Here is a 13521-nt window from a genome sequence, read left to right on the forward strand (position 1 = left end):
CCCGCTCTCTCTGCACCACCCCGCACCCCGCCACTCGCAGGACACGCGCACGCGCGGGACCGCGAGAGCGCGCCGCCGACTGCGTGCGATGGCGCATGCGCGTCGCCCCCTCCCCTCCCTATCTCCCCGCACCGCACAGCGGGGCGCGAACCGGCTGGGGGCGTGGCTCGCGTAGGGGGCGTGGCTCGCGTAGGGGGCGTGTCCCGAAGGGGCGTGTGCCATCGCGGCGCGCCCTGTCCATGGTGCGGGCGGCGGCGGCGGCGGCGGCGGTGGCAGCGGCGGCGGTTGGGGTGTCGCCGCGGCGGGAGATCGGCGGCGCGGGGCCGCATGGACGTGATGTCCCCGCAACAGGAGCACCTCGGGCCCGGCCGCTCATCCTCGGTGAGCGGCGAGAGCAGAGTGTTCGCCGCCGCCGACAGCAAGAAGGTAAGGCTGCTCCTCGGGAGATCGTGTGTACGAAGGTGTCATCCCCCGCCGCGGTCCTCGTCAGCGGGCACTGCCCGGGTCCGCGGCGGCGCGGGGGGAGCCGTCGGGGGAGCTGCGGCCGGGAGCGTCCGCGGGAGGGCTCGGTGCAGACGTGTCCAGGCGGCCGGGGTCTGCGGTAGAGCTTTGCCGGGTGGCTGAGACCGGGGACACCCGAGGGTGTCGCGTAGAGGTACGGGGCTGCTGGGAGGGTCAGCCCGGGGTCACCCGGAGAGCTGGGGAATGCGGGATGGCGGAGCTCCGGAGCCGTGCGGTGCGGGTGTCCTGAGAGCTGCGGTGATTCGGCTGTGTGAGTGTCCTGGGGAGAGCCGGGGGGGCTCTGCGGGGTGCGCGGGGACTCCATGGGGTGGGTGTTCAGGGCTCTGCAGGGTGGGTGTTTGGGATTTGCTGAGCGAGTAGGGAAAGGTTTGCTCCCAGCTGGGGGTGCCGGGGGCTCCCACATGTGCTTTGGATGAGAGAAATGGGAAGGCAACTTCCTGAAGAGGTGCCCTCTGCCTTCTCTGTCGTGACTGATGGAGGAGAGGCTTACGACCGCCTGTAAAAGCTGTTCGCTGTGCCAGTTGCATCTGACACGATCAGGTGCAGAATGCTCATTCTGCGTGCAGCTCAGTGCCCATTTCTGCCTTACACCGCGCTGTAATGAGTGAGCTGCTGTGAGCACATTCTTCCCACCATGTAGAAGGGGAACTCTTTTCTCCTTGGCTTAACAAGTCCCATAGTGGTTTTGTAGCGAAGTGGGGCTGGGTGCCTTCCTGCCGTACCCATTCTGCTTCACAGTGCCATTTACATCTGTGCTCTGTCTGCCTTCAGAGGAGACTGGCTGCCAAACACACTGGGAGGATTAGGACGTGGCCAGGTTATGGTGTCCTTTATTAAAGCTGTCCACTTGATGCATGGTAGATTGTGCCCAGCCCTGCTGCAAGCGATGGCTGGGGCTTTGTGGCTGAGGGAGCCCCACTTCCACTCCTCCTCCAGAGCATCTCTTTGGGCTGGAGCGTATGTCCCTGGGATGTGTCCCTGTGTATCTCATCCTACCAAGGCGTGCACCTGACTGCAGCCCCAGGGACATCTCAGGGCACAAGTAGAGTGTGAAATGGCTGCTTGGGGAGTGCTTGGCCTGACTTCTGCCTACACCTCGATTCGATAAGTTTCTGAAGAAGGAGTGCAATACACCTACATGAAGGGGTGGAGTGTCTTCTGCTGGACAAATGGATGGAGTGAACGCTTGCCCTCCCCAGTACTACTGTGTAATGTGAGGCAGCTAAACGTGTGGCTTTGATTGTTCTCCTACTGCTTCTCTGATTTTTACTGAAGACACCTTGCTGCCCCGATGCCAGACATCACCTGAAATGAGAAGAGATGCTCAAGTGCTGCGAAGATGAACACTGCTTTCCTACAAATTCTTTATGATTCAGCTTACTGAAGACAAGAACTGAAGGCAGCACTCGTGCTTCCTGTTCCTGCTCCCATTGAAGGAACGCAGACCTTGTTTTTGCCAGCGCTGAGAAAGGAGCGGGGATGTTACTTTTTACAGATCTTGGCAGCTCTCTTGGAATTCCTCAGCATGCAGGCACAGACAGTGGGGGTACATAGGGAATCCTCCAGCAGCTGCAAGCATCAGTCCAGCCCCTGTGCTCCTCCACAGTCCCAGTGCTCCCTGGAGTTTCCTTACAGGCTTCCTCTCTGGCTGGGGAAGGTTCACGCCTGCTCAATACTGGGCTAGTCCTAAATCTGCTTGAAGCAGGATCTCAATGGCAGTTCAAATTATTTTTTGTTCCTTATGTGCTATGGACTCTCTGAATACCTCTGTTTTGAGCTCCACACAGTGCTAAGGCACAGCACTTTTTGACAAAGCAGGAAGGCTTTGTTATTACAGAACATACTGCGCTGCTTGTAGCAGTTGTATGCAGTTGTGTGTAAGAGCGTGCTGACAAGAGACCAGCTTTGATACTGGTGACACAGCAAGGCAAGTTTAAAGATATTGTTGCAAATGCGTATTTAACATTCACACTGCCTGTGAGTCTCTGTGCTCTTTACTGAGATCCTGGCCAACAATTTGGGGGGCTGCAGTCAGAATCACACCACATAGCGCCAGAAATCTCAGCTCACCAGGAACACTTCTGTGACAAAAAATGCCCCCTAACATGGAATGTTGAGCCACCAATGAGCGTTTTTATTTTATTATTTCAATTACACCGTTCCCAAGTCAAATGTATTTTGCTGAGATTTCCTGTGTTGTTCTGTGATTGTTTGAATTCCTATTTTATTTTCCACTTGGCTGTCACAACAAAGCTGAAGGATCACATCATAGGACCGGGAGGTAGAAGTTGTCTAGGACTCAATCCGTGTGCTTTGTGGGACCACTTAAACTACTGTCTTGCAAACACTTCCTCTCCTTTATGTGTAAAGCAATCTGAAATGCTAGCACACATCACAAATACTGGGAGCTTCTCCCTATTAAATGCTTGTCAGGCATTCAAGACACCCTTCTGGAAGGTGACACTGAAGCACAGTGTTTCAGTTGATCCTTTTGGAAAATTCTGGGTCAGGTTCCTTCCTTTACTGGACTTAACTGGAGTCACTGGACAGTGGTTGACTGACCTGCAGAGAAGTTTTTGTACTGACTGTTTAGTAACCAATACCAGTAAATTGATGCAACTCTGAAGTGGGCTGAAGTAAGATGAGTAAAAGTGATTTTACTGATGGAGCTTATTTGTACAAATTTATCAAAACAAACGATTCAGCATGTCTTCTGTGCCAGTGTATCTGTGTCAGCAGGAACAGCTGTGGTCATTTAATTGTATTTATAAGTTTCTGGTGTTTCACTTCTCCCTTCTTAGAGGAGTTAGATTCCAACCAGTGCTGAATATTTTACACAAGACAATCTTTGGTAACATAAGCAATCCCTCTTAAGATTTTTTTGCTGCCTCCTTGAAAATTTCAAGTGACTGCTTATAATTTTTGTGAGCTCAGCAATTTGTTATGTTTATTCATACAATGTGTACAAAAAACTGTTTTGTATAATAGTGTTTGTGGAGGCTTAAAGCACTGTATTCTATCACCATTAAAATGTTTCTTTGTAATTCTGCTCACACATACAGAAACAGTTTACTGTCAGGAAAAGGAGGGCTGTGTTCCCAACCATGTACTAAATGGATAAAATTCCAGCAAATTGAATTGGAAGAGTAAAGACAGTCACACATAACCTTCACTCTGTCCTCTGTCTTACTCTGCAAAGATGAATCAAGAATGTGTTTGTCATTGTACTTGATGATACCTCGTTCTCATGCCCTTATGTATATATGGTTTTTGACATAAAGCTCCTTAAGGCTGAGATTTCTTCTTCCTGTGAGACTGTCCTCTTTACTGTGATTGTGGCTGACGATACGGTGGGCTGCAGTCAGAATCACACCACCAGAAATCTCAGCTTTTCAGGAACACTTCTGTGAAGCAAGTGTTGGACGTTGGACAATTCCTGTCATCCTGCAGACATACCTTATAGCATCTCTGATGAGAACTGGAAAAGCCTGGTTAATGAAGTCATCCATATTTGTCCTTCAGATGGAACCACCTTGGTGGGAACTGCTTGCTGGTGATGACTTTCAGTGATGTGCCTTTTAGTAGGTTTATGATTTAATTCAGAATGAGAGTTAGCTATCCCTCTTATGTCTATTCATGTGAGAAATTGAAAATTGTGTATAAAACAATGTGATCTAGCTCTTCCGTTTTCCAGTCTTGTGGTTTTCTTAAGTTCTGCATTATGGTGGTAGGAAGGAGAAGGACTCAACATGTCCCATGGGACCTAGGATATAGCAAATCATTGTCTGTTTACATTGTCTGTTCGATGAGGCACTGGCACAGGCTGCCCAGGGAGGTGATGGAGTCACTGTCCCTGGAGATGTTCAAGAAGTGTGTAGATCTGGCATGGTGGGACACGGTTAGTGGGCATGGTGGGGATGGGTTGACTGGTGATTCTAGTGGTCTTTTCCAACCTTAATCATTCTGTGATTATATGATACTCGCTCTGTCATCAGTGAACTGCTCCGAAGAACAGCCTGGTGTACAGAAACTGTGGCAGAACCATGTCTGTGTGCTAACACTCCATTGTGTGAGGCTTGGTAGGAAAACTTGGGCTCCATCGAAAGCACCGCATCTGAAGTTGCTGCTCCAAGCACTGTGGACGCAGTGCAGCAGTCAGCAGGACCCATGGGCTAAATATTCAACAATGACCTCCTCCATGTTCTTAATAATCTTCCACATGTGCAGCTTTTGATGTAAATGGGTGAGATCTTGCCAACACATCTATATCCATGCTCCCAAAGATTAGTATCTTGTGGGAGATGGTTGGTAGAGCATCTTTTGCATCCAGTTTATTTCATCAGTTTTTATTTTCACTTTAACCTTGGTCTCCATCTGCAGCTGCTGGTCCACCATTACCAGCTTTTTCTTCCCTTCTGTTGATAGTTCTTTCCTCTTGTGCCCCTGCAATCATTTTATCCACAGTTATCCATCCAGAAATAGCTTTCTTTTAGGAAAGTCCATGTAAGTACAAGTATTCTGCCAGCATAAACATAAGCACATAGTTTTGTCACCTGCTCTGCCGTTATGGAAAATGGGACCTGGCTGTCTCTCAGGCACATGGGCACACGCTCTGCCTCCCGAGCCAGCCATGCAGACGCAGCCATCTTCTCACCCTCTTTATAAGGGCTCAGGAATGTTACAGGTCACTGTAGGGCCATTTCTTGCCCTACCCAAGAATAAGAGATTCTTGTTATTTCTGGTATTTTTGGGCAGCTGAGAACTGTAAGTCTAACAAGTGCTGGATTATGGCATGGAGGAATATAGGATTTATTGTTTCTTGAAAGAAACCAGGTGATACAGGGGAAATAGTGATGCCCAGTTGTCTTTGAAAATTAACAGCTGGGTGATGAGTGTTGTTTTGATGTTTCATTGTCAAGCAGTTAGCTGAACTTTGTTGTACAGATCTCTGTAAAGGTTTGTGTTTGTGCTTTGGTTCACGTCTAGCAAAACCAGAAATGTGTGTCACAGATATGTTTTGTTACTCAGACAACAAGAACAGAGTTTGCATGGGTGAAATCCCTCATGGTTATTAACTTAGATAGTTTCATATAGCAGGCTTTGTTAAAGTCAGACTTCCTTTCACTAGAAAAATAAAGTAGTGAGAGGGAGAGCTTAGCCACTTGGGAGCAATCCTCAGTTCAAGGTATTGGTCCATCTGAGAGCTGCCTCATCACCTAGTTAAATGACCTGGGCACACATCCCAGCCTTGACCCACTTCTAGAGCGAGCTTGTAAGTCAGGAGCCTGAAATCCTTTCATCTCTGGGGAGGGTGTTAGCAAGTGTCTGCACACTGCTGAGGAGGCATTTCGCTATATTCACCTGCCAGCTAGGAATCGAGTGCATTTTTCAACTATTTCATATATGAATCTCGTACATAGACATCAGGTAATATCATTTTCTTATCAAAAGCTCAAAGCATTCACTATGAAGGCAATTGTTCTGTATGTTATTAAGCTTACAGATTCTTCTGTTCCCTGTCCTTTGTTCAGATAGCAAGGAGAGAGTTGAGCTGATTAATTCAACCTTGCTGGTCATCTTAGTTTTCTTGTGCATTCAGTGGAGGAAGTCAGCACTTCTAGGTCAAGACTCGTTTCATCTTTGACTTTGACAACTAAAACAGGACAGACAAACTGTGCACTGAACATGTCCTTTTCTCTCAGTCGACTACAAAGGCATTTTTTTCAGGCATTCTTTATTTAATTTATGTTCTGCCATTCTCTTTCCAAGCTTGATATGGTTAAGCGATACACACAAATCACAAGAGAGTGCTTTATCTTCAGTGTGATGGTTTTTTAAAGATCTCATGCAGATGTTGCTGCTTCCTTTTTTTTTTTTTTTTTTTTTTTTTTAGGAATGGGGATGAATTTCTTAACTCAGATATAATAATTTACATAAATTCTATGCAGTATCAATACCCACCTCAACCACTAGCTGAATTAGCTGAATGTGGGCAGTCAGAAGCAGAGTATTTGTACAGTCACAGGCTTGTGAGCTTCTTGTCAAAATTTTACTCTAACTCTGCTCTTGGTTAAGGCTCTGATTCAAGAAGAGCCACAGCATATTTTTAGTACTGTTTTGCAGGGTTACTATCCTCAGTATGGTGGGCTGATCTGCTCACAAACCACCTACCACCTCAGTTTACAAAATAGTGGTTCAGAGTGCAGGTCTGATCATTATCTGGTGGAAGTTCATTCTTTTGAAATCTATAGACCTACATCTGTTTATACCAGATGAGCAACTAGCCAAACACTGAAGTGTTGTTGGATCCCCAATCCAACTACAGAAGCAACCCTTTTTGTTTCTGTTAAGAAAGAAATCAAGGCAGCCACCACCAGAAATGCAGAAAGTATGAAGTTAAACCTGAACTGGAGGGGAGGAGGTAGGGAACTGAGGCTTCTGAAAGCAAGGAAGGCAAAGATAACTCTAGTTTGTCCTGACTGACACAAGATGGTAATCTTTGCATCTGGCACACTGTAAACATTAATTATGGATACTGATTTTATGATACATTTCACATGGGTGTGACTCAGCCAGCAAGTATGAGGATTTCTCTCTGTGCTGACCTTTCTAATATTTACATGAAAAATGGGAGGTTGTGTTTTGGGACACATTGTGAAATGCTTCTCTGTGTCCCATGCTTGGATTCTTGGTCGTTGCATCTCCTTTTGCTCCCAAACATCTGCTTTCACTGCAGCTGTCCAGGATGTGTCTGCTCCTCTCTGCACTGCCAGGGTGACATCCTTCCACATGGAAAAGCAGGGAGACAGAGGGGAACAGACATGTGGGTCCAACATAGCCAAAAATGAATTTGTCCTATTCCTCCTCAAAATAAGTCAAGTCATCGTGATGGTTTCTTATTTTCTCTTCTCAGACTCTGTACATGGCAAAATAAAAACAAAATGACCCTCTCTGTCTATCGTTAATGTCTCTCTGTAACATTTTTATTTGCATATGGCTGACCTGACTCACTTCATTTTTGCTCTGAAAACTTTCCTTTAACAAATGTCATAAGTGATGTTTTTCATATCTTAAAGCTCTATTCCTGTAAGCTCTATCTGTATTAAGAGGCTGCTCAGAGAGGCTGTGGGATCTCCTCCTTGGAAATAACACGGCCCTGGGCTGTGGTGCCCTGCTCGGACAGGCCTGCAAGGCCGGAAAGGCCGGGCCTGAGGCCTCCTGGGATCCTCTCTTCAGTCACCTGAGCTCTAATCATATACGCTGTAGTCCTTAGCCCTCAGATATTTAAGTCAAGGCACTTAGGTGCTAGCAGTTCAGCACTGCTAGCCCAAGTGTGAAAAGAGTGGTCATAATTTAGAGACATTTGGGATGCAAGGACAGGGCCTTCATACATGCAGAAATGGCCTAGGATGCAAGGATATGCCCTCAAGTAGCACTAAGAAGGGTTAGATTGGGTGTCAGGAAGGATTTCTTCACAGAAAGGGTGACTGGGCATTGGAATGGGCTGTTCGGGGAAGTGGTGGAATCGCCATCCCTGAAGGTATTTAGGAGATGTGTGGACATGGCACTTAGAGATGTGGTTTAGTGGTGAGCCTGCAGTGTTAGGTGAGGGTTGGAGTTGATGATCTTAGGGGTCTTTTCCAACCGAAATGTTTCCATGATTTTAAAATGCTGCATTTTTTCAGTGGCTTTCTTTTCAGACCAGAGCAGTCAAAGGATTTAAGATCTCTCTGGAAACATCACCAAACCTCCACTGTATTCACAGGAGCTGAGATGCTCCAGTTGAAACCACCCCCTGAAAGCCACCTACCCAAAAAGAGACTTTCAGTAAATTTGTAATTGGGAGTTGATGCTTTATATAAACTCCTACAAAAACTGATGGTTGAGTAAAATCTGTGACTTGCTTAGACACAGATCTCTTTATGCCTTCTCATTTATAGATATGCTGCTTTTTCAAATGCTAGCAGCTTCTCATATTTGCCAGCAGTGAGATCTACTGATTTCATTCACTGGAAAAATGTATAAGCTATTCTGTTAGTAATCTATTAAGCTATTATTCAGTTAATTTACAGTTGGACAGAAGACATCTAAATAGTCCCAGACCTAATTTATCTGTCTTGAGAGGGTTATATCTTAATGAAAGAAACAGCGAGGTGAGATCATTTTTAAAGGCAAACTGAAATTACACGGTTGAATTTGTAACAATTGTTGTGTAATAGCCGTAACTGCATATCTAACAAAATGAGCGTACATACATAAATAGGGAACCAAATAATGACAGTAACAAATGCGCAGCAGTGAGTGAAAGAAATATACTTGTCAAAAGTAAAACACATAGTTCTGTAGGGTGTCTTCTCTCAGAGCGGAGCAAACCATGCACATGCCCAAATAAATGTGTGCCACATCCTGAGCATAAATTGGCAGAAGAATCAGTTGTTCCCGAACATGTCTGTTCCTGGAACTCGGTGATTATATTTAGGGTAAAGGAAGAAAATCGTGCTGTGCAATTATCTGTGAGCAGTGACCACCAGAGGTTCCTCTGATTGTATTCTCCCAGTGGTGTGCAGGCTGATGTGAAGGACCAGCGCAGGACATGTTCTGTCTGGGTCCCAGGAGGAGCTCAGCCCCCTCTGCTTTTTCACCAGTCTATTATGAAAAATGTTTGAGCAAAATAAGGCAACAACTGTGCTTTAATAGAGGGCCTGTGAGGGCAGAGGTCACACACCTTGACAACAGCAGGCTGCACTACTGCTTTCTACAGCAGCTGCAGTGCTCGGGCCAGCACACCTTAGTCTTATTTCTGGCTGCAGGAGGAAGGCAATGTGGTGATGAATGCATTTCTATGCAGCAGAATGTGTGTTTCTGTCTCCACTACATGCTTTTGAAAATTTCTGCCTCTAGGGAGAGCAGCTTTGTCTATTTGCTCAGTATTTTTATTGTGGTATTCAACTTCACTCAGTGGGAATCCATGCTCCCTTGATAGCTACTGACATTTCCATCTCTTACCTATGCTTTGTTGTTGTTTTTTTTTTCCTGCTGCTTTTCCCACGTTTCCTTTTGCCCATTCCCTCCTGGTTTTCCCATGCCTTCTGAGAACTGCCCTGCCCTCCCAGGCACGATCAGGAATGAAAAAAATGTCTTTAATGACTACTGAGAGAGAGAAGCAATGTTCCAGATAGATTAATAGGGAAGGAACTTGCTCATACCTCTTTAGGGTTCTAAAGATTTCGGAAAAAAAATGTAGCCCAATATTGTGTGTAAACTTAGGTGGGCAGAATCCAAACATTATTTTATAGTATACTGCAGGACTTATACAGAAATGCACTGAGTATTTGAAATTTGAACCATCATCTGGATACTTGGTATGCTTAAAGTACAGTAGATTCTTGAGGGTCAAAAAGTGATTGAGGAAAAGCTCTAGATGTTTATTTTACGTATGCAGTACTTTGCATATCTCTATATGGATGCTAATTATCAGCTTCTCTGTATCACTGGCTTTCAGGCCATGCTCCTATTTTTCTCAATATATGGCATTTTGCAACCATTTTCCACTCCCAAGTTTACTGACGTGATAATTCACCCTTTTTCTGGTGGTCTGAAATTGGAGCCTGGCTGCTCCAAGTCTGTATGCATGCAGTAATGGTTCCAAATCTCACCTACTATTTCTTTTTGTTTCTCTTTCCAAGCAAAAAATGAAGAGTTTGGCCCAAAGACGCCAGTCTGCACCATCCTTGATCTTCGTCAAAGCACTTAACAGATCTAGATCTGTCTCAAGGTGAGTCAGTGAGTTTTGCTGGCTGTACATGCTGTACCAGGTATAACTCAGGCATGGTAATTGTGGGACCGTACAATTTACTTTGAGCTGTGACGGACTGCTATGATGCACTCTCTCCAGAGGTCTGGAAGCCCATTCTGGTTTAGGAGAATGCTGTGGGCCAGGATCTGGTAGTCCCAGCCTTGTCTTATCTTTCTACCATAGCAGCTTGTGAGAGAGAGCGTGTGAGTATGTGCACATGTGATGTGTTCAGCACTTCATGTCTGTGTCTTCTGCCAGGATCAGCCATTTCTCCTCCCTTCCCACCCTAATGTAAAGCTGCCATAGGAATGGGAGCTTCTATGGAGCTGTTCCATTGTCCAGCTCTCTTTCCTGACCTGCCATTTGAACCGTTCTGCATACATAACTTTTATCTTCCTGCACTGCAGTTCATTAGACTTTAAACTTAGAAAACAGAAGTGTTTATCAAGAAGTGAACCATCTGGTAGGTTGTTAATGCTTCCAGCTGTGTAGAGCTCTTTACTAAGAAACATTATTGATGGAAAATGAAGTATGGCTTTGTAAGGAATATTTTTTTCCTACACTGTGTTGTGTTAAATAATCAGTATGTGAGCTTTGGAAAGTCTTCTGTGTTTGATCTAACTAATACCTGGTTTCATATTTGTCATCTCACAGAATTTCAGAAACTTGTGGAAGTATTTTGTGGAAACATCAGAGTTGCAAAATAGGAAAGGAAAATGAGTAGAAACTACTTGCATGTCTTTTTACTGGCTGTGACATGAAAGAGAAAACTGAGAACTGAATTTCTAAAGGTGTTTGCACCTTTTTGTGTAGTCTGCTGGCCTAAGCTTAGGGCTGAGAGCCAGCAGCATGTTCTGGTTCTGGCTGTAAAATTTATTCTGTGGCCTCCTTTTTACTTTGTTTCCAGGTCTTTAAAATAAGTGGAATTGGTATTCTGTAACCCCTTCATGGGATTACTGAAATGTTTTGATTGTCTGTACTACTTCAGAAATAAAATAAATATTTTCCATTTACTACTACTTCATTAGATTTTTAGTTATAGTTGTGATACCACCTCTGGGGCATGGATCTCACATTCATAACTGAAACTCTGAAATTAGAGATGGACTATTGCTATGAGGAGCAGCAATACCTGGAGGGTACAGGGGCAAGAAATGGAATCCCTCAGCCCTTGGATGTTAGATTTTTCCTACCATTTATACACCTGTGTCCCCATAAGCCTAGAGTCATAGAATCATTAACCGTAGAATGGTTTGGGTTGGAAGGAGCCTAAAAGATTTATTAGTTTCATAGACAGGGATAGCTTCCAGTAGACCAAGTTGTGCAAAGCTCCATCCAACCTAGTCCTGACCACTTCCAGGGATGCGGCAATTGTCTTCCCTTGAAACTGTCTTAACGCTTGGTCCTCAATACTAAAAGAATGTATTATATTCAAAGTTCATATTTCAGAGCTTCTGTCATTTGCCTGCTGGGTTCAGACATGGGCATTTTTCTTCAGTTCTGCTTTTTGTTGTTGTTGTTCTTGCTTTATTGTCTGTTCTATAAGTATCAGAAATTGACCATAGCTGGAGAAGCCACTGAAAGGGATAATACCACATAATTTTCACCTAAGAATATTTCACTGTTTCTAAAGTGTAAGTATGTCTCGCTTGCATGGTCCAGGGCAGAATTCTTTCCAGATCCAGATTTAGTGTGCGGAAGGATTTTTTTCTTTTTGTAAGGTCAGTTGGCAGAAACTTTATGGTGGAGAGGTCTGAAGAACGGGAAGCGTTGCCTTCTTCTACAGGAAGAGAAACACCTTGCCTGACTGATCCTGCTGCTTCCAGAGATGTTAGGTGCTGCCTCAGCCCTGTCTGTCCTCTGCCTGGGGCATGAAGTGATTTAGCTGCTCCTCTTGTTTCCAGCTAGAGTCTGTGGCCTTAGCAAGAAGTGTCTGGTGAAGTCTGAAGACCCTGGAGGCCAGAGCAGGTGATTTTGTAGCTTCAAAGTCTATCAGTGAGAGAATAACGCTCTTGATGATGTAGTGTTTATTATTGTTCGCAGGAGCAATAATTCTCACCTATGCCTGACTTCCTTGTTTGGCTGTGCAAAATACATTCCTCTTCATCACTAAACTGATGGATGAGTTTGAACTTTCCACTCGGTTTGTTGTGTAAATGCTTAACTCCTGTGAAGTGCTTTCTCTTAAGGTGAGCTAGAGAGCAACAAAATGACTTCCCGTGCTTTCTAATCTCCTCCAAATGTTTTATCTCAGAGCTGTCTTAGCTCTTAGTTCCCCTTCTTGTAGACACAGCCATACTGCAAAATCCATTATTCTCCTCTGGCAGTGAACCTTAATAGTGGGACTCCATTACACTTACTTGTTAATGGTTGATTAATGACTTGTAGATGATAAAACTCCTATCTGAAGTTAGCATACATCTGTGAGGGATTTATATGAATCCTCTCACCTCAGCAGCTGGCTCACCTCAACATTTGTTGAAATTAATGAACAAGTGCAAAGTTTAAAAGGGCAGGAAATACTTACAAGCACAAGTCAGTTTGTATTTTTACACTGCTTTATATGTCAGGTACCCTTGGATTATATAGAGGGCATTTTCATAAAATGTGTTGGCAGCCATTTCGGACAGACCTACCTTTGGGCAGTTTAGAGTTTATTAATGTTCAAAGAAACCATTGTGACATCTGGAGATGGCTGTTATAGCATTAAGAAGATTGAGTTTTTAAATGATTGTGTTGCTGTAGCTCTCATGGCAGGAGGATGTAGGTGAGATGAGACAATCAAGCTGGAAAAATCAGACACTGTTTTGTGCTGCTGTGCTCTTCTTCAGTCTTAAAAGAGAAGGAAATTGGAAAGTCTTGTGTGTTCAAAAGCTTGTCTTCATTTTCCTCAGCTATATCATTTGATTTTATGAAAGTTGGGCCTTCCTTACAGATCTTGCCTTGCCACACTGGCCATATAAAAGGCCAAGATACTTTGCCTGTGGAGGAATTCTGAGACGACTGTGAATGGCACAGTGGTGTACAGATGTACAACCACTTTGCAATCCCTGTCTCACTCAATTGTAACTTCAGACAAGAAGGGAAGATAGTAAATAGTATAGATATTCTAGTGGAATTTGGACCATTACTTCCAGCACATGCAAATATGCAGACTATTCATTGCCTCCTGGTTTTGCTTCTCTTCCCCCTTTCTGAATAGT

General features: G+C 44.7%; 1 protein-coding gene across 2 annotated transcripts in view; it reads left to right on the forward strand.

Annotated features, from left to right (window-relative positions):
- The first annotated feature begins 241 nt into the window (after window positions 1-241).
- ARHGAP20 (Rho GTPase activating protein 20) overlaps window positions 242-13521 on the forward strand; it is a 59988-nt gene continuing 46708 nt past the window's right edge. Inside the window, exons 1-2 of one of the 2 annotated variants that reach the window (XM_417154.8) lie at window positions 242-426; window positions 10209-10297. In XM_417154.8, the coding sequence (XP_417154.2) occupies window positions 328-426; window positions 10209-10297 (188 nt within the window). In that variant the 5' untranslated portion in view covers window positions 242-327. Of the gene's footprint in view, window positions 427-1511; window positions 8676-10208; window positions 10298-13521 lie in introns of those variants that run through there. The other variant, XM_040706004.2, reaches the window with a different exon arrangement.

Source organism: Gallus gallus, chromosome 1, assembly GCF_016699485.2.
Source record: "Gallus gallus isolate bGalGal1 chromosome 1, bGalGal1.mat.broiler.GRCg7b, whole genome shotgun sequence".
NCBI classification, from domain to species: Eukaryota; Metazoa; Chordata; class Aves; order Galliformes; family Phasianidae; genus Gallus; species Gallus gallus.